Source organism: Populus alba, chromosome 2 (genome assembly GCF_005239225.2).
Source record: "Populus alba chromosome 2, ASM523922v2, whole genome shotgun sequence".
NCBI classification, from domain to species: domain Eukaryota; kingdom Viridiplantae; phylum Streptophyta; class Magnoliopsida; order Malpighiales; family Salicaceae; genus Populus; species Populus alba.
This window is the reverse complement of record NC_133285.1, coordinates 15,777,692-15,801,712: the sequence shown is the minus strand read 5'-3', so window position 1 is coordinate 15,801,712 and position 24,021 is coordinate 15,777,692. Positions and strand designations below refer to the sequence as shown.

Here is a 24,021-nt window from a genome sequence, read left to right as displayed (position 1 = left end):
AGTTTTAATGTGTTTGGTTAAGAATGCTTTTGAAATTGAGGTTATAAAATAATTTTAAAAAATATATATTAATATTGATGGTTTTTAATTTAAATTTTATGGATTTAACTATTGCTATTACATAATGAAATAAATCATACTTAAAAAAATTATTTTAACAAAAAATTATCTACAATTCCATTACGTACAAAATTCATCCGACAAAAACTACAAAATTAGATAAAATATTATCAAGAATAAAATTAAGATTACACTACGAGTAAATTTAATTCACCTTAAACTAATTTTTAAAAAAAAAACAAAAAAAAAATTATTGTTCACGTGAAATAGCACGAGTGAAATCAATTAATTACATTGGTTAAAAAAAAAAAAAAAAAAACCTGTTCAGCGAATAGTGGAGGCATGCTCCACTGTTCACTGAACATGCATGCCTCAACTGTTTTTTTTTTTTTAAAACTGCAGGCATGCTCGACTGTTCACTGAACAGTGGAGCTGCCATGCAAAAAGCAGCCATTTGCTGCTTTTAATTTTCCTGCGGCCAGAACACAATAAATTGAGAGACCCACACACAGTAAATAGCTATTTTTATTTAACCAAACACTCAGTCATTGCGTTTCTTCAGAAACGCAACCTCTACCTCGTAGCCAAATGGGCTCTAAACCTATTAGGAACTGCTAAATTGATCGATGATAAATAAGTTTTTACTCATTTCAATTATATAATAAAATGACTAAAATACCAATGAAAATAATAAAATAAAACTAGTTTAAGGAGAATTTTTGTATTTTCATAATTTTTTTTCATTATTATAATATCAACTGAGAAGTAATTTGTTATTTGACTAAATATAAAAAAATAATAAATAATTAAGAAAACACAACAAAACAACCAAAATGCCCTTAAAAACAAAAAAAAAATCAAAGTCAAATGGCTTTTTCATCTTTTTATCATGATTTTTCATTATTAATAAGTCAACTCATTAGCGATTTAATATTTAACTAAATAAAACAAATGAACAAAAAATCACATGCATATGCATTACACCGTGAGGCATGTGGGAACCCTCCACACACTTCAAGAGGCACGTGTCAAAAAATGCCCTCATGTCGTGTAGTTGGAAACTTTGTCGTATCTGCTTCCATGTGGAGTAGTTTGTATTAGGGTTGGTGATCCGATTTGTTGCTAGTGAGGCTTTTTTCTCGCTCTCTCCTAATCTAAAAAATACAATTCATCCATATTTGTTGTTAATATTTTAATTTTAATCTTTATTCTTTTTATTTCTATTTTTTGTTCTTAGCATCTTTGTATGAGTTTTACTTGTTTTCAATTTCATCTTTAAATCCTGATCTACCAAAAATTATATTTTTAATTTGCTTATTATTCTTTTGATTTATATTTTTTTCTTAGTCCCCTTGTTTAAGTTTTACATGTTTTAAATTTCATCATTCAATCCCAATAAATCAAATATTATATTTTTCAATTTAATCTTATTTATCTTATTTCTAATTCTTTTCTTGACCCTTTATTAAAAGTTTTATTGGTTTTTAATTTCATCTTTTAATCCAAAATAATGGTATTATGTTTTTCAATTTAATCCTCGATGCTTTGAGTTCAAATTTTTTATTTACTATTTTGAAAAAAGTTATTATTCTTTTCAATTTCACCCTTTAATCAACAAATTATTTTTATTTTTCAAGTCAATTATGATCCTCATTCTTTTAATTTTTTCTAGTTCTTTTACTAAATTGATTTTTCTTTTCAATTTCACCTTGTAATCAAATATGAGATTTATTTTAATTTTGATCCTTGTCTTTTTAATTGTTATGTTTTTAATCATTTTGTATAATTAATTTTTTAAAAATTTTATCCTTAAATATTTGATTGATTGAGAATTAGACTTTATGATTTTTTTCAATTAGGGTGATTGGGTATTTTTTTGAAATAAATGTCATGACATCGCTTTATTTTGTAATTGTTTATAAAGATAATGGGTTTAATTGAAAAATAATAAAGATATATATGATATATAATTAAATTTATAATTTATTCCAATCTTTTGAACAATTCAAAAGAATTTTAATCTAGTATTGGATATACTTTTTTTTTTTGTTGTTGCTTTTGCACCTCATCAAAAGATATTAAACATGCATTTTAAACCAAAATTTATAGTGTGGGATTTCAAATTCTAATTCGAGACTTAGTCCAAAACTTTTCTCATTAATAAAAGCTAATTTGAGAGGAAAAAGTATCGTTCATTGTGAGAGGGATCACTGTTTAATATAATTGTGTAGTGATGGTTTCATCCTTTCATACAAAAACAATTATTGAATTGCTTATTGGGATTAGTATAATCTTTTCACAGTGTTAATTAATTATTAGGATTGATAAAAAATAACTTGATTTTTTTATGTTTTTAAAACACAGTAAAATGACTTAAAATCCATTAAAAGTAAAATATTTTAAACTGACAATCTAAAGCTTTCTCTTACTTTTTGTTTTTACGAATTAAGAAAATCAAGACTTTATTTATGAGTAATGTGACCTTTTTTTTTCTTGTTTTTCTTTTTATTAAGAAAAGTTAATTGATCTCAAATATTCTTATATATTTGATCAAGGTTTCTTTCTTCTAGCTGGCTTATTTTAGTATTTAAAATGGAATATTTTCCTGCCTCAATATTCTAGTTTTTGAAAGTCTTGTTTCTAACATATTAATTAATTAATTAATATAGACTCAAACATGAGGGGAACACACTATAGATTTCCTTACAAAATACTGTGGATTGCTAAAGTGTTTTCATCCATTGGTTTGTTTTTCCCTTTATAAAACAAAAGATTTTTTTCCCTTTCTCTTTCCCTTTTGTTTTTTGATGATTTTTTTTTCAAAATTGTTCTTGTCAATTTTTCTTTTCTTTTTATTCTGTCTTTCTATTAGGTTAGCATGATTTGCAAGTTTGTCAAATTAACTCATGTTTTCACAATTACAACAGATTGTGGGTTTGTTAGGGCTTATTTTTTTTTTCCTGTTTTTTAATTGAACTTGACTTTTTTAAAGTCTACTTTTTTTTCTCATGTTGTTAAAAATTAGTTTCAGAGAAAAATCATGTTGTTAACTTTATAAAGTAACAAAAATTAAAGGATGTAGGGAAACCACTATTCACCCAACAACCATTGCATTGTGGATTACAATAGTAATCCATAGTGTTTTGCTTTATTTTTTCTTTGATTTTTTGTTATGATTCTTTTTAGATTTGTTTTTATCAATTTCATATTTTAAAATTAAGATTGATGAGAATTTGGCTTTGTAATTTGCTTTCTTTTATTCTGCCTTTATACGATGTTGTCATGGTTTATGAGTTTGCCGGGTAAGTCAGGTTATCAGGTCTTTTTGACTCTATCATCTCTTTTTTTGGACTCTCTCATTTCAGAAAAGAAATCAAAAAAATTACGTAAGAGGTCATCTTATCATCCCTCCTCCTTTCATGCGGTATTCATAGCTTTTTTTTTTTTTCAATTTCTTGCCTCTTTTGTATGTCATTCTTGTAGTTTTTTGGGCTAAGGAAAGGAAAGAGAGATCTTTTTTTTTTGTGTCAAAAATAGAAGATTATAGAAAAGACTTGGATGTCTTCGTAAAATAAAGAAGTTAAAAAAAAAACAAGGTAGAAATTGAAAACAACTTTTTAACATGACTGAATATGCTAACACACCAGGGGCAAAGTGTCACTGCACTACCACGGTCCACAATAAAATGAGTACATCTACAATGCATTTCATGGTAAAAAAAAAAAAAACATATTGCATCACAATATCAAACACGCACTTAATTAAACTTTGGGCAACGATGTCATCATGCTCCGTGAGAATGTTGCTTATGCACATGTTATTCAATATATTTAGAAATTATTAGTTTATGGACCAACATTTTGCGATGAGGAGAAAAAAAATTATTCAAACCTAAAAAAATGTTCATGTTTTAGAAAATGGCTTGACATTGTTATTAAACTAAAAAATATAATCATTTTGAATTTTGTTTTCCATTAAGATCATTTTTTCTATCAAAGTATCTATTGTTTACGTTAGCAAACATAATATTTTTAATAAGAATCATTGGTCTTCTTAAAAAAATTATGATTGTTAAAACAAATCAATAAAAAATATCAAAATAGTATATCAATATTTTATGTGTGGTTGAAAGCTAGAAAAGGTTAAAAAATGTGATAAAATCTTGTTCGAAATGTATTTAAAATGTTTAAGACTAAAAAAAAAAAAACAATTTGAATCAAATTTTCATGAATAATTTATTATTATTATTCATATTAGATACTCAATTATTTAGAAAAATATTAAAATTCAAATTATAATAGTATTTACAAACTATATTAAAATTAAAGAATAAGTGAATATGATATTTTTTTTCGAGGGGCAAAGAAGAAAAATACAACAAAAGACCAAGCCTGCGTGCTCCCGACATGAGCTGACTTCGGCAAAAAATCCACTCCTCAACCCATCAACTTGTTTTATGTGGTCAGCCCGTGACTTGGATTTTACCTTAAGTCGATCTTAAATTGGGTTTTCTAGCATTCTTAAAAATATATCAAAAATTCAAAAACAAAAACACAGTTTCATATTTTTTTGCACACATTATGAATTTGATAACAAATTTATTAAGTTCAATGGGAACTTGGCCCAAATTTTTAAAATACGAAAAAAATATTTTATTTTTATTATGATATCAGAGTTTACAAACTTATACATAAGACGCGTTCACGATATTAAAATAAAATGCATAAACTTTAGAATGATTAGGCTATACCCATGAAGTCATGATCCACTTTACCAGGATGAGCTGACTTTAACCAGTAGACAGACCAACAATTAGAAAAAAATAGCATTGCCTTAGTAATCAGATAAATAAACAATGTAGTTTACATTATATAAAGTGTATTAAGGGTTACATGTCCTCCATATACACAATTAGTTTTCATGTCCAGACTATGAAGACCAGTTAGGGTTTTTGTAACTAGAATGCTAGGTGACAACTCCAAGCTTTTTTAATGACAAGGACAAGAATTCCTTATTTGTTTACCCATGATCATAAATCATGATATAGTAGGATGATTGCAGCAATGCCACACATGTGCAACAGATTCAATGATATAAAATCAATCCAATAATCCATATTTTTTTCCTAATTTATTTTCAAATTGGGTATGATACTATTAATATTTGGAATTGTGGTGTAAAGTGCTTTATAAAATAGATTTTGACTTAAAAATGCTTTGATTTTTTTTTTTACATTAATATATCAAAACTATTTAAAAACACTAATGTTTTTAAGCAAAAAAATACTTTAAAATTATACAATATACTAAAAGGAATCAGTGCCCTTGTTACTATTTACCTAGACACAAAACATTATGGATTGAAGCAGTGTAATGATAGACCAGCCCTTGCCACGGAGAGTTGCAAAGGCAGCGAGGGAGGGGTAGGGTTGTCTTTTCGCTGGGATGCATTTGGCATTAAAAAAATTGTTGGGGATAAAATGGTTAGCTTAAGTTTTGGCGGGGCTAGGGGCCATAAGATGTGTACACCTAATGCTAGGGTTAACGGTGGCTTGCCCTAGGCGTGCGTATGGCCCGTTCCCCACGTGGGGACATATGATGTTTGGGCTGCCTTGCTCGTGTGCTAACTAGACCCGCGCGCCATATGGTGCTGGGGTTGGCTTGACCTGTGTGCCACGTGGTGCTGCAAATGGGCGTAGACTCGTACCATGTAGGGACACTGGATGCTGGGTTTGCCCAAGGCTCATGAGTCTAGCATCAGGGTTCTCTTGAGTCCCGTGTCCGGACTAAGTACTTTTGGGTTTTGCAACAAGATCTAAGGCTCTTGGGTCCAACGTCAAGACCCTCTTTTAATGGGTTCTACGTCCAAACCCACTTTTCTTGGGTCCTTTGTCAGGACCCGAACCCAAACACCTTGAGAATAACCATGAACCCAGTCCCCTTGATCTAGGATGGGGACATGAACCTCGCCCCCAACCCCCTTAGGTGTAGACACGAACCCAAGCCCCAAACCCCCCAGGTCCGGACACAGAAGGACCCAGACCCTAACCCCTTTAGGTCTAGACATATAAAGACCTAAACCCCAACTTTTTTGGGTTCGGATACAAACCTAACACCCAATCCCCCTTTGGTCCGGACACAGATGAACATAGTCCCCTTGGGTTCAAACTCAGAAGGACCTAAACCCTAACCCGCTTGGGTCCAAACATGGAACCAACCCATCCCCCAACCTTTTTGGGTTAAACCTTGCATCATGCAGTAAAAATGTTAAATCTTAGTTTTTAACTAACAAAATCTATTACATGCTTCAATCTTAGCATATGTTGTTTTTTAACTGTTTGGTTTGAGGTTTTTTTTTTTCTTTTCAAAAAAATAAAAAATAAACAAGGTGCTAAGACTTTGTTACTGTTAGAAAGAAGAACGTGAATTTGATTTCAAACACAAACTATAAAAACTTAGAAAGAAAAAAAATTTGAACCCACACTGTTTTAAACATAAAAATTTTTGCAATACCATTTTTTTAAAAAAATATTATTATTTTATTTTAAAATATTCATAACATAAATAATACTATGTTTAATATTAATATCTTCAATAATAATAAAAATAATAATATTTATAGCACAAATATCACTAATAATAACAATAATAATTTTAATTCTATTCTTCAAATCAACTATAGGTTTTTCTTTGATGTTAAGAATATTTTATTTTGAATTTATTAATAACAATAATGATAATATGAATAATTATTTATATTTTTACCCTTCAAATGGGTCTTGCACGGGATCCAAGTTGAATGGGTCCCGTCTCAAGACTTAATTCTCGTGGGTCTCGCTAGATCCAAATAATTTTTGTTGTAAATATTCTTTGGTTTTTTTGATATAATAATTTGTGTTATAAGATATTATTATTTGTATATAAATTTTATAATTTTTATTATAACTCAAAATATTGATATAAAAAGTACTATTATTCATGTTATAAATATTCTTTGAATTGTTTATTATTGTGTTATAAATATAATTATTTTTATTATAATTAATAATATTATAATAAAAATATTATTATTTGTATTATTAATATTATTAATAAAACAATTAATAAAATTTTTAAAAGTTATTATTAATATTACAAAGTTATTATTTTTTATAAAAATAGAAAGTAAACCCGCTGCTGCATTGCACCCAACTAGTATTTACCTAAAAGTAGAAAAAGAAATTGTACCAAACACCCAATCATTTAATAATTGAGATTTGGTTATTTTTATTTTGTTTTCAGGCGCGGGAAAAAATAGAAAACACTAAACAGGAGGGAGATGATAAAGATAAATAAAAAAAGCTACAGTTTTGGTTTGCACCGCACGCGCTGGGACCGTACCATACAGTAATGGAGAGAATCGATCAATGAGGAGCATCCTCTTCCCTCCTATTTCTCCTTCTTGCTTCAGGCAGTCACTATCATCTGCCCGTCACTTCCATTATTTTCAATCTCACGCGCCTCCCTCCCTCTCGAATCCCTATTCCCTCCTCTTTCTCCTTCTTGCTTCTCAATAGTAACCACATCTGTCTGTTACTTCCAAATTATTTTCAATCTCACGCGCCTCCCTCCCTCTCAAATCCCTAAAAATTCAAACCCCCAATTTCTCCTCTTGCAAATCCTTAATTCCACTGGTGATTTTTTTTTAATTTTAGATTTGTGAGGTGAAAAATGGTGGAGCAATGCGTGAGCAATGGTCCGGGAAGGAAAACGGTAGCGAAAAATGGGAAAAAAGAGAGCAAAAAAACAGAGACACAGAGGAGGACGAGTGATAGAATCAAGAGCAGGCAGAGAGAGGAGAAGGAGCAATTGGTGAAAAAGAGAGTGCAGATATTGGATGGGCAAGAAGATAAAGGAAACCCTAGAAAGAGACCAAATGTCAATGCGACTGAAGAGGAGGAGGAGAAGGAGAAGGAGGTTGCGATGGCTGAAAGGATGGTAAATCAAGTTTTGGGGTCAACTGAAGTGCAAAAGGAGGTGACTTTAGATGATGCTGGTGGTGTGGTGCCTGAGAAAAGTGCTACTGTTAAAGTTAAGGATACTTTAAGGCTGTTTAACAAATTTTATCTCCAGTTAGTGCAGGTATATTTCTCTTTAGAAACCCTCTTTTTTTCCTCTTCTCCTACTAGTGTTTTGTTGTTGTTTACTGTTTTGCTTTTTTTTTTTTTTTTTTGAAATATCTTGATTTCAGTTATTGAGTCGGGTGGTTTCATGATGGGTTGCTTGTTTGGCCTGATTTTTGTTGCGTTTTTAGTGTCATGGCTTGTTAATGTGTTGGTTTTTGAAGATTTTGTGTTTATTTTTCATTAAATTTGAGTTGAGGGAGTTTACATTTTTTTTATATGGTGCATAGGAAGAAGAGTTGAGGTGTGCGAAAGCAAAAGTTGATAACAAGGTCTCCCAAGGTTCAAAAAAATTGCTCAAAGGTTCGAAAAAATCAGCTGATAAATCCAAGGTTAGCTTTCTCCTTCTGAATTTTGCTTCAGATATGCAATTTTATTTGCCTCGTCCACGTTGCTTTCGCATGGTTTACTGCCCTTGTTCACACTTTTTACTTTTCGTATGCGAAGGTATATCAAGTTGGGTATGGATCGTTTCTTAATCTGCATCTTTCATGCAAACATTTGACGAATTTCGCTCTTATGCCATTAGAGTGCCTTGAATGAAACATTATTGTCTTGATCTTCTCATTATGTGACTTCCTATCCATTTTGAGGTCCTCTGGGATAGAGACACCCTGGTAAGCTCCTACTTCAATAGCGTTGATGTGAACATTTAGTAGAATCTGGTCCATGGGCAGTATTTGAGAGATTCGGTTCTTTGTTTTTTATCAGTTGGTTTATATTATAGCAAAAAGGTTGATTGGGGACCTGGAGGAGGATGATAAGGCTAGAAAGGAACTCAAAAAATAATATAAAACGTTGTTTTAGTTTTTAAAGTGGATCTTTTGTGAAAAAATGGTGCAAGGATGAAGGAATTATTCTCCTTGAAGGAGTGACAATCACTGTTTTTATTGGAAATGGGGTTGAAAGTTAGATGTAGTTGCATGCAGACTGCTCTTTGTGATGATTATCTAGGTTTTTGATGGGAACAAGCAAGACCACCTGTGGAAGAAGTATCCTCTTTGTCCTTGATGGATATTTTTTGAGCTTCTTGCATTTTTTGGTGTATCGGCCAGTCTTCTTTATTAATACGGAGGATTTTCTGATTTTGGTTTTGTTTATTTGTGGCCTTTGAATTATTGTTGAAACCTATATTATTTCGATGTGATTTCCTGTGAATGGGTGGTGCTATTTGGTGTGTGTAATTTAGTGAGTGTTTGTTTTTGCATTACAATCTGTTTTTTGCCTGAAAAAACATCAAATTGATTTTTTTAGATGATTTTGATGTTCGTGTTTGGCACTGCGTTTCAAAAGCATTTTTGAAAAAAATTAAATTTTTTTTTTTGCTTTGAATTAATATGTTTTTGATGTTTTCAAATCATTTTGATGTGCTGATCTCAAAAATGATTTTTAAAAAATAAAAAAATATTATTGGCATATTTTTTTGAGTGAAAAGCACTTTGGAAAACAACCGCAACCACACTCCCAAACACATACATGTCAAAAATAAAAAAGCAAAATATGAAAAAACATCATTTTGATACATTTTCAATTGAAAAGCACCCATATCACGACACCAAACACACACTTATTCTCTCTTTATTAATAAAAAAGGTCCATTGGTAAATCAATTTGTACAAGGATAGCTTGCTTGCCTATCAACGAGGAGCTTCCCGTGATGAGCAGAGAGAATACTCTAGGAAGCAGCCATTGAATAAACCAGAATACTTAAAATTTTGTTATCCGAATTCCTCCATTTAATGCATATAGTAGGAAAACCATAAATACTAGGCACTCCTAATAAATATTGTAATTCCCTAAATAAGCTAAGGAATATTCCTAGATAGTATTAATATTTTCTAAGCATAATGAATTCCTAGTTAGACTACGCGTACAAGAAATCTAAAATCAAATTAAAGTAACTTACAAATTTTCCATTTCTTGGTTGCATCATCATGCAACATCCATCTCTTGGAGTTATGAACGTATTTGAAGTAGGAGCATTTGAGTGATTGATTGTGTTTTAAAGCATTGAGAGTGTCTAACTGGGATGCTGTTACCAAACAAAGTTTGAATTGAGTTCTTTGCTGTCCTTCCATGATCAGAGCTGTTCTTTAATTCTTCATCTTGAAATGTGCTTTTGTAACATCTTCTAACATATATGTGCACTAATGATTTTCAAATAATATTAGCAAATTGATTGTTGTTTTGTGATCTGGGCAGAGCATATTTTCTCCTACATATGCTGATGTACAATTTTGGTGCAGAAAGAAAAACCATCTGAAGATGGTGACAAGAAAAAAGCCAAGCGTCCTGATTTAAAGGCAATAACTAAGGTAAGTGAAGATGCAATGAGTCTGTGGCTCTTTTTTAGAAATTTTACCTACTTATGTCACTTCTTAGGGTGTTACTTCTAATAGAGCTACCCTTTATGAATAATTCATCTCAGGTGCAATTCCACCTTTCTTGATTGCTCAGCTTGTCATAAATGGATGAACATTGAGTATTTCCTCTTTGTTTCACTTGTGCACCTGCTAACTTCGTGATTTTAAATTCATGATTCATAATGTACTATATATGTTAGCTTTTCAATTACTGAAAGATTGAATCGATTTTCTCTATTTCTTTTTATCTCTTGGTCATATCTGTACCCGGACAATTATCATTTTTGCTTCTTGATGTTATAGATATGACGATGACAAAGTTCCTTGTCATTTTTTCCTATCAAACTCTGTACTTTGTATTTAAATTGAACGGGACTGATTGTAGAAAAACATGATGTTATCTTTTGTTTCTTTGCAACTAGGAAATAATCTTTATTTCCTCTTCAAATTGAAATACTCTGGCAGATGTTTGAAGCTAATGCTACAATGTATCCTGAGAAAAGAATTGGTGATCTTCCAGGTTGGTAACTTGTATTTCTATTGTTTTTGACCATTTACACTTTCATACTTTTGTTTGACTTGATTAACCTGAATATTGCATTCAGTATCTCCTTTAACATGTATGATTCTGAAACAATCATATGTTTCATGCTGGGAAGTGATTGTTGGGTCCAACTGGCAGGTATCAGTGTTGGGCACCGGTTCTATTCTAGGGCTGAAATGGTTGCTGTTGGCTTTCATAGCCACTGGCTGAATGGAATTGATTATATGGGGCAGTCCTACAGGAAGGGGGTAAGCATCAATTTTATTTGTACTGTTACCATTATTCTTGTCCTTTCCTATTTGCCTTGGATGTCAGGTAGATGTATGATTGTTTTTTGTTTCTCCATCTTGAATTGTGCAATTCCCTATGATATGTAGAATAGACACTTTGCTTCATGGTTGTCAAACTTGCGAGTTGACTCATAAAATCGTACGATTTTACGAGTCAACTCACATATACCGTATGAAATCAGGTAGAAAACTTGAAAATTAGCAAACTCGGTCAAACTCGGTTAAAATCGGTCAAACTTGGTGAACTCGATAAACTCGATCCTAGTTTACCGAGTTTGACAAAATTAACAAAATCTACGGAATTCTCGGTCCTCTCCTCTCCACTTTCCAATCTCCATCCGGTTTGTCTCAAAGAAAATTCCTCTTTCCCCAAATCTCACATTTTTGATTCTCAAATCTCAACCTTAGCATAAGTAACTAACACTAGCAATGCCTTCCACTCTTTTTCTTTCTCTCAAAACACCCATTTTTTTCTTTATTTTCTTTATCTTTCATCTGATTGTCTCTGCCTCTCCGATCTCCAGTCTCTACTTTCCCAGCTGGTTTTGTTTGCCACTGTAAATGAAGCAACAATTGTGCCTTACTACCTTTAATTAGTGCCCAGGTTTGCTTGCTAAATCCTCTTATTCTCTATCATGTTTTATTATACAAAAGAGGGGTAATTGTTCTTCTCTTCATGATTTATTTCCTAAACAAGACAAGAACCATTGAAAATTCAAAATTATGTTGTTGCTGATTTTAATGTGGCCTTTGCCACTCCTATCTCCTTGTAATGGCAATCTCTATATATATAATTTTTCAAGTGACCTTACATGGATGATTGGATTTGCAGACCTGTGCCTTTGTATTCCAAGTATTTGTAAGAATGTTTGAGTGAACCATCATATAAGAACGCACACCATACATTTACTTGATATAATTTTTAACAATCTTTTCTTTATTTCTTTTGATAAACCTTTAGCATTTTGGTCCTAGAACACAATGTAGGTAGTGTAAAATTGTTTAAGAATGGTGCAGTGACAAGGAGAAAGCATGCACTTATGATAAAGTGTAAGACGACAATGAGCAAGGAGAGATATTTGGTTGACTGCACATTAAATTTGGTTGATTGTATTTGCTTAGCTAAGAAAATCATTTAATATTAGATAATCAGAATTATTCATCAACATTGAAGTTATATAATGTCTGTAAAAATGGAATCACATGCATTAAGTTTTCTCGTTTTCTTACTCATGAATGCTCGAGCAATGCATGATCTTTTCAATTATGCAATTGTTGAACCTGAAATTTATGGTATACTTCTCAATTCTCACTAGAAGGGCAGAGCATGAAATGAATGCTCAATACTGTCCTGAATTTTGGTTGCTTTCTACTGTATTTTTGGAGCCCATGCTTCCTATATTAGCATATCTAAGATGAAGAAACATACTCCTTCCAACTTCCATCTCTCGAGGTTCCTGTGTCCAGCCATGAAACTGGAGAGTTGAACTAGATTATTCACATTAGGCCAAGAACATTCTGTAGCATGCCATCCAGGGCAAGACATTGGGATTCAAATGGCATGTGATCCACATTAGTTCCTGATGTGCTATAGGAAAAATAAGGGGAAGTTAAATTCCTTTCAACTCAATGGTGCCTGAGATGATTTATTGAGAATTTGCATTGGAGCCTTAGATGATTTAAATGAATTTTTATTTGATTTATATATTTTAAAATGCTTAAACTATGTATGAATTTTTATTTCAACTATGTATTTAAAGGTACTTGAATTATGTATGAAAAAAAATTTCCTTGCGATTTTACAATCCGAGTTTATTTTGTATTTTCCGTGCCGTGTCAAAAATGCGTTTTTGACAACCTTGCTTTGCTTTTTGAGGTAGAAGTCAATGGCTCTGAGTAAGGCAGTGGACCTTTTATTTTGTGAATATTGTAGGTTTTGGTATGGGAGAGGGCTCTTCTTCCATGGAGATGTCTTGTGTTGTTTGGTGTATTTGGATGGGTTGCAAATCACATGTTCTTAAAAAACTTTTCTTTTTGTAGCAGACACCGAGATATAAGTCTTTTTGATTTTGTTCTGGAGTTTTTTTAGGAGTTTATATGGCTGATATTTGATGGGATCGAATTGCCCTTTTGTATTGATTTTGATGTGATATTTTTTTTTTGATAGGGAGGATTCTATTTCTCATTTTAATCTTCACTTCTTTACTTTACATTGATACTGTACTCTTTTATCAAACATAGTGTTGTTTAGAATGAAGGATGCTGTTTAAGCATGTCTTTATCCAATCCCTTGGTATTTCTCAGTATTTTTTTGATATCTTTGATAGGTTATCAACAATTGAAGTTTTCTTGCTTTGTAGCATATTCATGGTGTAAAATCATATTTTCATACATCTAAATTTCATAAGTCAATAACTACTAGTAATTGGATGATTTTTGACTAAATCAATTTGTACATTACACGATACGGATTGATGTGACAGCCATTTTTCCTTCAAAATTTACAGGTGTACCATAATTATACGTTCCCACTAGCTGTGGCCATTGTTATATCGGGGATGTATGAGGATGACCTGGATAATGCCGAGGATGTTATCTACACTGGCCAAGGTGGTCATGATTTAACTGGAAATAAGCGTCAAATTCGTGACCAAAAGTTGGAGCGTGGTAATTTGGCATTGAAGGTGCAATTAACTTAATCCCAAAACCTCCTCAATGGGTATTTCTTTTCCACTGTTGGCATGTGAACTTCAACATATATTATTTAGTATTATGGTATTAATAATGTGTAAAGTTTGTTATGCCTTATATGGCATATTGGACTATTGGTTTCTACTCTCATTAGCTTAGATTTGAGTTGGATGGTCAAAATTTATGATAGGACATTTAGTCTTTGTTATGTTTCCTTACATTCTAGGGCCATTCTTTGGGCCAGGGATGGCTATCAAGTATGCAAGTGCCAATCTTTTTGGGGGTGTCTATCAGATTTGTGAGTGCCCATTTGGCCTTGTCTCCAGTAAAGTCACTTCACTTGCCATTTTAAAAGATAACAAGTGAAACATCCTGTATTAAGCTAACTATAAGCCAGGATAAAGTGAGGGAGAGGAAATGATCTTTGCTTGTTTGCTTTGGATTTTACAATATTTTGAACACTAATGTAAATAGTTGCATTTCTTAATCATAAAATCATTTTATGCATCAATGGATCAATGTTGTCTTGCAAATAGGTACACTAGATAATTTGGGTTGGGTTTCCAGACGTGTTTATGGTTTAGATGAGCAAGTCTGTCACCCTTTTAGCTGTTGATACATAGGAGAGCAAGTACAGGGAAGGAGAAAGGTGAGATTACAGCCTTTCTTGTCAGCATTAAAAGAACTCCAATTTGCTACTTGATAAAAAGTTGCACCCCCCCCCCCCCAGCCATAATTTCACCGTTTTGTAGCATCTTCTTGTGATTCTCTTGTTAGAGCTGTGTCATGTTGAAAGTCACTTCTGGTTGGAGTCAAGGACCAAAGAGAAACGCATCAGAGGTTGTCTTGATTTGAATTCATACACACACAAATTTGTACAAATGTCTGTTCGAGCGTGTGCATGATGCATGCATGTGTATATATATATATATATGGAGACACCCAAACGCAAAGGGTTTACCATTTGAATCATTAAAATGACATCCCTCCCCCCCTCTATGCATGCATGTGTATACACATGCGTAAACACCCACACACAACATAAAGGGTTCAAGAATGAGACTATTAAACTCATATTTTTTCTCTCGCTCCATGAATGCTTGCACTTTTGTTGGGCTGGTAGACTAATTTAGGATCCTGTGGTTTGGCTTTGGATTTAAAATCTCATTGCTTGTTCTGCATTTAATTGCAGAATTGTGTGGAGCAATGTGTTCCTGTACGAGTTGTTCGTGGCCATGAATGTGCCAGCAGCTACTGTGGCAGAGTTTACACCTATGATGGCTTGTACAAGGTACATCTCTAATTCACATGGTGTTTGTGTACTTGTTGTGCCAATTAACTTGATCCAACAAGTTGTGAGAAAAACTGTACGAGATATGTTGTGGCCCTTTTGACTGTTGATTCCTACTTTGGCCCAGATTTTGTTTTTTCTTAGTCATTTTCAAATTAGGCCCACTCTTTCAGTTTTATGCACATAAGATCTTGGTGTAATGAGGTTTAGACTTTAGATCGTCAATCAAGCTCTTATTTTCTAAGAGAAATTAATTGAAAATTGTCTAATTTTAGTGACTAAGGGTATAATTGAAAATGAGAAGATGGAGAGTGAGCAGCCACTGAAATAAGAGCATATTACTGTTATCTGGTTCCATGGAGGCTGCTCCATTTTCCTGTTTTGCAGGCTGCAGTTTGTTAAAAGGGCAATTGATATTATATCACCTGAATTAAAATTGAGTTAAAATAATTTATTGCTTTTACTAACCATTTCAAGTTTAACCTTTAACAAGGTATCTTTTGAAGTTCTTCTCCTGGTTTTAAAGGAAAAAGAAAACACAATTAAACATCTGTAAGAAGTGACATCATGAAGGTCAATTATTAGTCAATAGCTCTCTCTCTGTCCATAATGCTGGTCCATTTCCATAAAGAAACGACTTTTGAACTAGTATGGTAATTACCCTTCATATTTACACCTTCATTCTTACAAACCAGCCAACCATTTGTTGGAAGAAAAAAGTTTGAACCTTATTGTTCTATTAAAGATCTTATCCATAGGATGAGCTTTTTGCTAACAGCAATGGGCAAAATAAGAACTTCCACAATAATCACCCTCAGGCTTTGGGCAATGGCATATACTACAATGGCATATACTACAACATTGGATCTATACTATAGGATATAGGGGGCGGTTGCATATTTCTTTCTTACTTCTTTTTTCCTTGTTCATGCTTATCTCTTGTATTTTTCCATCTCTTCCTATTCATGTTTTGCCAGGAGTCGCTTGTTCTAATTTCAGCTGCTAGTGCTTTTACTTGTTTTATAGGTTGTTCAATACTGGGCAGAGAAAGGTTTATCTGGATTTACTGTGTTTAAGTATCGACTGAGGCGGCTGGAAGGGCAGCCAATTCTGACCACCAATCAGGTTTTTATGTTTCCTTTTCTAATCAAAGACATTTCTACTTTCTTGACTGACTGTTGTTCTTTGGCAAAATCTCTTGCTTAGAGATACCAGTAGGGCTATTATTTTCTATATTCAGAATTATCTGAATCAAAAGCTGCAGTGTAGGCTCCTGCAGCTCATTGGTCTTGTTGTACGATAGGTTCTTCTAAATGTCTTTATTCATTTGCTTGTGCGATTAATAAAAGCAAATTTCACTGGCAACACTCTCAGTTGTTGATATCAAATGGTGCACCATTTTTAGGCTATTACCACAGGGATGTCTATCAATACAAATGGGTTTGCAAAGCATATGCTACACACCCTATGTATTGGACATGCCCACATTTTAGTTTAAGATGCTCCAAATACACCTGGGTCCAGCTTATTAAAGCCCACAGGAGAATTAGGTGAGGTCAGTTTCATTACCATCTGTAACACCTCAGCTCAGCATTCAAAGTGCTTGCTCAGATTGCTTCTGGGGTCACCAGACCTTGAATAAATATCATGAGTTCTCACACATGATGTGGGTTCGAGAGCATTATATTGATAGTATGGCATATCCAATTAGGTTGATAGTATTTATTCGATCATTCTCTCCTTTGGCAAAATTCCTACTGCAACAGTTTCCTCTCCCACCGTTGCTGGCTTTAAATTTTCATAATGAGACTGACAACTTTAAATACTGCAGCTCCTTAATTTTGGTTAGATAATTGGCTACATGGATTCGCGTCCTCCCCATTCTTAACACTTCAATTTGAGTGTTCTTCTTTGTCACCGGTGCATTCATAGGTTCACTTGGATTATGTTGAAAGCATCTTACACCACTGTCCCTTAACTAACCATGCTCACCTCAATTTTCTGCAGAAAGTACAATTTTCATTATGGTTTCTTACTCCATACAAATTTTTTATTGTAAAATACTCCAGTGATGCTGCTTCTCTCAACCATCATGTTTTTATTCTATGCATAATATACTGGATGTTCCCTTCATTTCATTCACTTTTCTTTGATTGGATTTTGCTTATAAGAATGGAGTGTTGTTTGGATATTGTTCTCCATATTGTTCATAGCCAACTCAATGATTCTGCTTATACTTAATAGGATGTAGTGATTTCTATTAATCACCTTTTCCCTCTTCTGCATTCCAAAATACATTTTTCACTTTATATTTATCCTGAACAGCCTTGGATTGCACATTTATTCACTCTTATGACAGGTTCAATTCAGTTATGGACGTGTTCCCCAATCTGTTGCTGAAATACGAGGGTATAAGAAGAATATCATTCTATTATAGTCTTGAAGGTCATTGCTTTTTGCATTTCTATGAGGCATAATTAGTTTCTGTTGTTTAATTTGCTAAGGTTGGTGTGTGAGGATATTAGTGGAGGTCAAGAGGATGTCCCAATTCCAGCTACTAATTTGGTTGATGATCCGCCTGTTGCTCCATCAGGCAAGTTAAACTCTTAAATTTGTTAGCCTAATCAGTTGCTATTCTACATATAATGTGAAAGTGGAAGTTTACATGGTTTAAAATCGTGGCTGCAATCGCGGCACAGCTGCAGTCAAAGCATTGCGACTGTTACTTTTTGATTCATTAGTAACTCTAAGTCAATATTCAGTAGCACAAATGTTTAATATCTAGTATGCGGAGCTAGAAGCTTGAAAAAGTTTTTCCTCTAAGCACTTGTCAAGGTGACAAGTTTGAAATGTTCTGGTTCCATGGGCAACAGCAAATCTGCTCATTTGGTGTAGCTATCCTTTGCAACACAATGGATTCTGTATCAAAATTGAAGAATTTAAAAAACTTTGTAAGGGTATTGTTCCTATCTTGAAAAAAAAAAAAATAATTAAAAATCCCATTTTTTGTTTGAGGCAAATTGATTGGTTGAAGGATAAGGAAACTGAAATGATCTGATTGTTTTAAATCAAGTATGATATGTGAAAAGGTAAAAGGAATTTACTCCTTCCAATTCCTTTTAAGTCCTGGCATATGAAACATATTATTGTTTTGATGTTTTTATTGTGTATATGCACTTGATTCAAACATAAAAAGAATCAAATAAAAAAGGGTGGTAAAAAATAAAAGGTTTAGATCTAGTCTTTTGCCAAGAACAATAGCTTAGAGCATTGTTATTGTGATATGTTGAAACAAATTAATCTGCATGTGATATAACTGTTTTTTACAAGAAAAATGTTTTCAGGATTGCAAGTTAAAAAAAACTTAGAGATGGAGATGAAGGTGATTTTATCAAAAACAGAACAAGAAAAAGAAAAAAAGATGACGCTGTATGTGAGAGATTATAGAAATTAAATGGTATCGGGACTTTTTAAATCGAATAAGATGATATGTTTGTAACATTCAAGGATGCTTTGTATTTAAAGGTTTGAAATTATGAAAAACATTAGAAAGGATTAAACAAGTGAAAGATGTGAAACATGAAAGATAACTTGATAAAATGTGAATAATGAAAAGGTTAAAGGAATGAATTAGTATTACATCATGGAAGATGATTTAGTTCTTTGTATTTTACCTTTTCTGATGACATATAACACATGATTAAATCCTAAAAAAATGGTTTGGGCCTTCAAAATGCATGGTAAAATTAAAAGATATATCTGGAAGATGAAAAACTGAAAAATTAGCTAATATGAAGCATTGTTGAAATCATGGAAGGAGAAAACCATTTTTGTTTTGATTTTTCTAGCTTACATTAACATGAAGCATGAAGTTTTATGAACAACATAATTGGCTCGGTATATAACTAGATAAGAGAAGAGGGTTCAAGAGCATTTTTAATGCTTTTATGGGTAATACCAAAAAGAAGTGTGAAATTTGTGTTCAGTTTCAACCAGGGACCAAATTACCAGTGGGTGAGTAAATGAAATTTCTTTCCAGAATTGGAGCAAAATGAAAATTTACAAAATCAGTCTGGACTGGGTTTTTGGCCATTTTTATATTTTGAGGGCCAACTGAATTAGGAACTTGACTGGTTTCCAGTTTTCTTAGTCAAATTGCATACTTGTCTAAGTTTACAACATTGCTTTTAAGTTTCAAGCATGTATGATTATTTTTTATTTTATACTTTTCATTATTACATTCACTTACAAGCATTTATGATTCATTACATCTTGTACAATTCTAATTTGTGGTTCCCTAGTTTGTTGTGAGATCATAGCTCTCATGCCACTTATAGGAACGTTGGATAGGGTTTCTTTATTTTAGGATCTGCCCACTCATTATATTAAATCACCTCATGGTTTTAAAAATTCAAAAAACCCCTTCCATTTGCAGAACTAAATAATTTATTCCCATAACTTAGCATAAGTTTTGAAATCTGTCGGATACTAGGCCTTTTGCTTTGATGAATTGTTAGTGTGGGATGCCTTGGAAAATGTGATGATAGTTTCTCCCATTTTTTCCTACCATCTGGTTGTTCAATCTTGTCTTGATTTGGTCAATGAATTTTTTTTTTGTACTTTGGTGCATTTGTTATCCCATCTATCTTGACCTGCAACCAAGAGGCTGTCGCCTCAAGAAGAGTGGTCACTAGTGATACTTAATGGCAGGCCTTCTATGACCTTGGTTTCTGGGACATTACTTAATTGGACGGACCCTAAAAGGTCATTGGCCTTTTTTCTAAAGATAAAAGGAGCTCTCCGGCATTCTTGATTATACATTTTCCCTTTGCTCTATTTCTTTCTCATTTGCTATCACTAGATCCATTAATAGGCCTAATCCAGGAGTAGGAAATTTTTGCTTCTCTTCTGCCCAGCCTACATTTGAAACCACATTCATGCCTTGGCTAGACCCTACTTGAACCTCAGATTTTCTAGGACAGGCCTCATGCTTTGTGATTTTTTTGAAAACATAAAATTATTTTATAATGAAAAAAAATGTTTGAAAATTAAGAAATATGAAAAAAAAATTAAAACATTCAAGATACCAAAAAATAACCGGTTGTACTAAATTGGAATAGTTAAAATTAGTTTAAATAAATATAAATGTATTTGTATTGGGCTTTGATGGCCAAGCCTAAGCCTAATCCCAGACTGTAGTTATAATGGTATACTGTTTCTTACTTGGAGAGTTGGACCGCTGTGCCTAAACCCCAGGGAGGAGTCAGCTTAAAAGGCATGGCTCTAGCTTACCAAGTGTTCTGCTGGGACCCATAAGAAGTTCTAGATCGCATCCTCCTATGCTGCCAGAATTAATCCTGTGAATTTGAATCCTTGAAAATCTCAGGTTATACCTACTGCAAGTCTCTTCAAATTGCCAAAAATGTGAAGCTTCCTGCAAATGTGAGTGGATGCAATTGCCAAGGGACTTGTGTGGATCCAAGGACTTGTGCTTGTGCGAAGCTTAATGGCTCTGATTTTCCATATGTGCAAATTAATGGTGGCAGGTGAGTGTTATTTAACCATAGATTTTACAGAACTCGGTCAAATCCTAAATTGTAAAGTCCTTTACAGTCTGTTTACTTGGTTATTCTTGTATAATAGTACTTTTTATTTTTTTTAACCTTCAGGTTAATTGAAGCCAGGGCAGTTGTTTTTGAATGTGGTCCAAGTTGTGGATGTGGACCTGGTTGTGTAAACCGGACATCTCAACGAGGCATCAAGCATCGTCTTGAGGTGTCATTTATATCCATTTCCTTAGAATTGCAATCTTGTTTTCCACTTTGTCAAGCTGATTTAGTTTGCACTTTTTCTAAGTTCTTGCTGGTTAATGTTGACAGGTTTTCCGTACTCCTAAGAAAGGATGGGCTGTTAGATCCTGGGACTTTATACCCTCTGGGGCGCCTGTTTGTGAGTATATAGGGGCGCTTGTGAGAACTGAAGACACAGATCATGTCTGCGAGAACAATTATATTTTTGACATTGACTGCTTGCAAACAATGAGGGGTCTTGGTGGAAGAGAGGTACCATAACGAACTCCTAGATATACTCGAAGACTGGAAATCATTCCCTTTTCTTTTTTGTTTATTTGTATTCTGCATCCTTTTGGTGCAGCACTGTGACAGTGGCACCCTGTAGTTATACAGTCAACATTTGATCTCTAGTAAGTGGAAGTTGGCTGAATTTCTGCTTGGAAGTTGAGTACCTCACTAAATTGGCAATGTTATCTCTAAGTTTGTTTCTCCTCTTTAATTGAGCAGTCTTAGAATATTTGTCTACTGAACAATTTTATTTTCTTTTGAAATAATGCTAATTATATTCAAGTGTAATTGCTAATAACATTAGAAATTAATCATCATTTAGGTTTGGTTATGTGTTTAGCACATATTAATTTACTAAGTACTTGCATGTTGTTGGAATTTCTTGCGAAATAAAGTTTATTCATCATTTTTGACACACTTTAGCTTTATTGTTTGCCGATTATTTATCATGTGCTTATTGGTTTTTGTCATCGTTTATATTTCCATACCAAATGTGCTCTGCTGATGTTTCCTTTTGTTTTTGTTCTTTTTGAACAGAGGCGACTAGGAGATGTATCAGTGTCAGCAATTAACAGCTTTGATGGAGATGATCAGAAGTCTGAAAGTGTTCCAGAGTTTTGTATTGATGCAGGTTCCACTGGAAATATTGCCAGGTTCATCAATCATAGTTGTGAGCCCAATCTCTTTGTGCAATGTGTCCTGAGCTCGCATCACGATGTCAAACTTGCTCGGGTGATGCTGTTTGCAGCGGATAACATACCTCCTATGCAGGTTATTCACTATTTCTCTGGCTCTGTTGGGTACTGTAGGCATGCTCAATTTTCTTTTTTAATCTGTTCAACTCAAGCTGAGGATAATAGGTACTGTATGTGTATGGATATCAGTAGTGGGCCACCTGGAATGGGAGGAAAACTGTTATTCTCATTCCCAAAAATTACCTGGCTGGAAAACATAAAACCAGAATTCAATCATTTTGGGCATGCAACTGATTTCACAGGACAATTTTAAAACCTGGGCGGAGGATGGTTGTGACTGGAAATGGGACAAAAAGCATACTTCCATAACATCCTTTGTGACTTTGGACAGAAAATAGGAGCTTCTTCCCTTTATTTTGAGTATGTCTGGGGTTGTGGTAGAGTTGTCAGAAAATATTTTATCAGTTGTTTGTTTGCCTATTAGAAACTATGTATTTCAAATCCCAAGAACAACATGGTTTTGAAAAATCAATCCCAAGAGACCCCTTGACCTTTGTTGCATTATGTGTTGGATGAATGCCCATCTTTGAAAGGATTTGTGGTGTTTAATCGTCACAGATGGAACTACTTGATAGGCTATAACTATTGATTGTCTTGGTCCTCATGGTTGCATCTGGATGAAGTCATTTGTATTTTTCTCTGTAATAAAAAGGTCGACTCCAAAAGACATCTTCAGGTCAGTTTGTCCCCTGGATGTCGTTGGTGATTTTTATCCTTAAAGTATAAAGGTTAATAAGTTCTGTTCATGACATTCGCTTAACTATATTAATGTTTGCCATTTCCTAGGATTGTAACTTGCATTCCACATGAACTTACCAGTTCTGTTGCTTTCTTATAGGAGCTTACTTATGACTATGGCTATGCCCTGGATAGCGTCTCTGGCCCCAGTGGAAAAATAAAACAGATGCCGTGCTACTGTGGTGCAGTAGATTGTAGGAAGCGCTTGTTCTAGTCAGAGTTGGTAAAGCTGCTTTTGTTCATCCAAACTGACCGTCCTGCTCTTTTGACATTCTTGCCGTGGAATTTTGCCTTGCACTAGGGATGTGTACATTGACAACCGGTTAATATAGGGTATGTCACACTGCTGCCTTGTGAAAAACATTAACTGATGCAGCCTGCAAGCCCTATTACCAACTCTTTTTAGTGAGATTCATTTTCAGCCAAAATCCTGAGTTGTCAAAGGTCACAGCCATGTGTTAACGTTGTAACTCGCGGTAATGAACAGAGAAGAAATTTACATTACAGTGCTTTTATGAATGTTTTGGAATTATATATATGAAATTTCCACTGTTTCCACAATGCCCTTGTATAATGTTTTGCCACTCGGTTGTTTTGCATATAATTCTTAGGTGCTGTCTGGGGCTGTAAACATTTTAAATTTTTTTCTGTTTAAAATATTTTTTTTTTAGTATTTTTAGATTGTTTAAATGTATAAATGTTAAAAATAAATTTCAAAAAATCAAACAAAAATTGACTTTTAATGTGGTCGTTACAATGCCTTCAAGGAGTAGCCCCTTCGATTTTAGTATCTTGTTCAGGCGAAGTTGTGCCGCTCATTCACTGCGTCTATGTCAGGCTTTGGATGAATTTCCTGATGAACTGTTCAGATAATAACTCTGTTATCATTATGCAACGGGCAATATGTACAATCGCTGTTTTGTATAGTTGTGTTCAATTTCAAGTAGGGGGTAGTTCAATTTCAAGACTTGCCCTTGACAAGTTACACCCCTTAGCTATAGACACCAATAGTATGTATTTTGCCAGCATCAATTCTAAAACAAAATAT

At 33.4% G+C, this 24,021-nt stretch overlaps 1 protein-coding gene across 2 annotated transcripts; it reads left to right on the top strand.

Moving 5' to 3' along the window:
* The first annotated feature begins 7,373 nt into the window (after positions 1–7,373).
* Positions 7,374–23,534, top strand: LOC118043573 (histone-lysine N-methyltransferase, H3 lysine-9 specific SUVH4). Of its 2 annotated transcripts, XM_035051593.2 has the most exons (15): positions 7,374–8,180; positions 8,452–8,553; positions 10,468–10,536; positions 11,050–11,104; positions 11,267–11,376; positions 13,926–14,102; positions 15,302–15,400; positions 16,427–16,525; positions 17,760–17,809; positions 17,905–17,993; positions 20,787–20,946; positions 21,070–21,175; positions 21,280–21,462; positions 22,018–22,251; positions 23,074–23,534. In XM_035051593.2, exons 1-15 carry the CDS (start codon positions 7,770–7,772, stop codon positions 23,185–23,187), a joined length of 2,058 nt encoding a protein of 685 aa, XP_034907484.1. In that variant the 5' UTR covers positions 7,374–7,769; the 3' UTR covers positions 23,188–23,534. The 2 variants fall into 2 exon arrangements, with proteins under 2 accessions (XP_034907484.1, XP_073263562.1); XM_073407461.1 differs by lacking the exon at positions 7,374–8,180 and having other exon boundaries at positions 8,517–8,553; positions 11,007–11,104.
* The last annotated feature ends 487 nt before the right edge of the window (positions 23,535–24,021 follow it).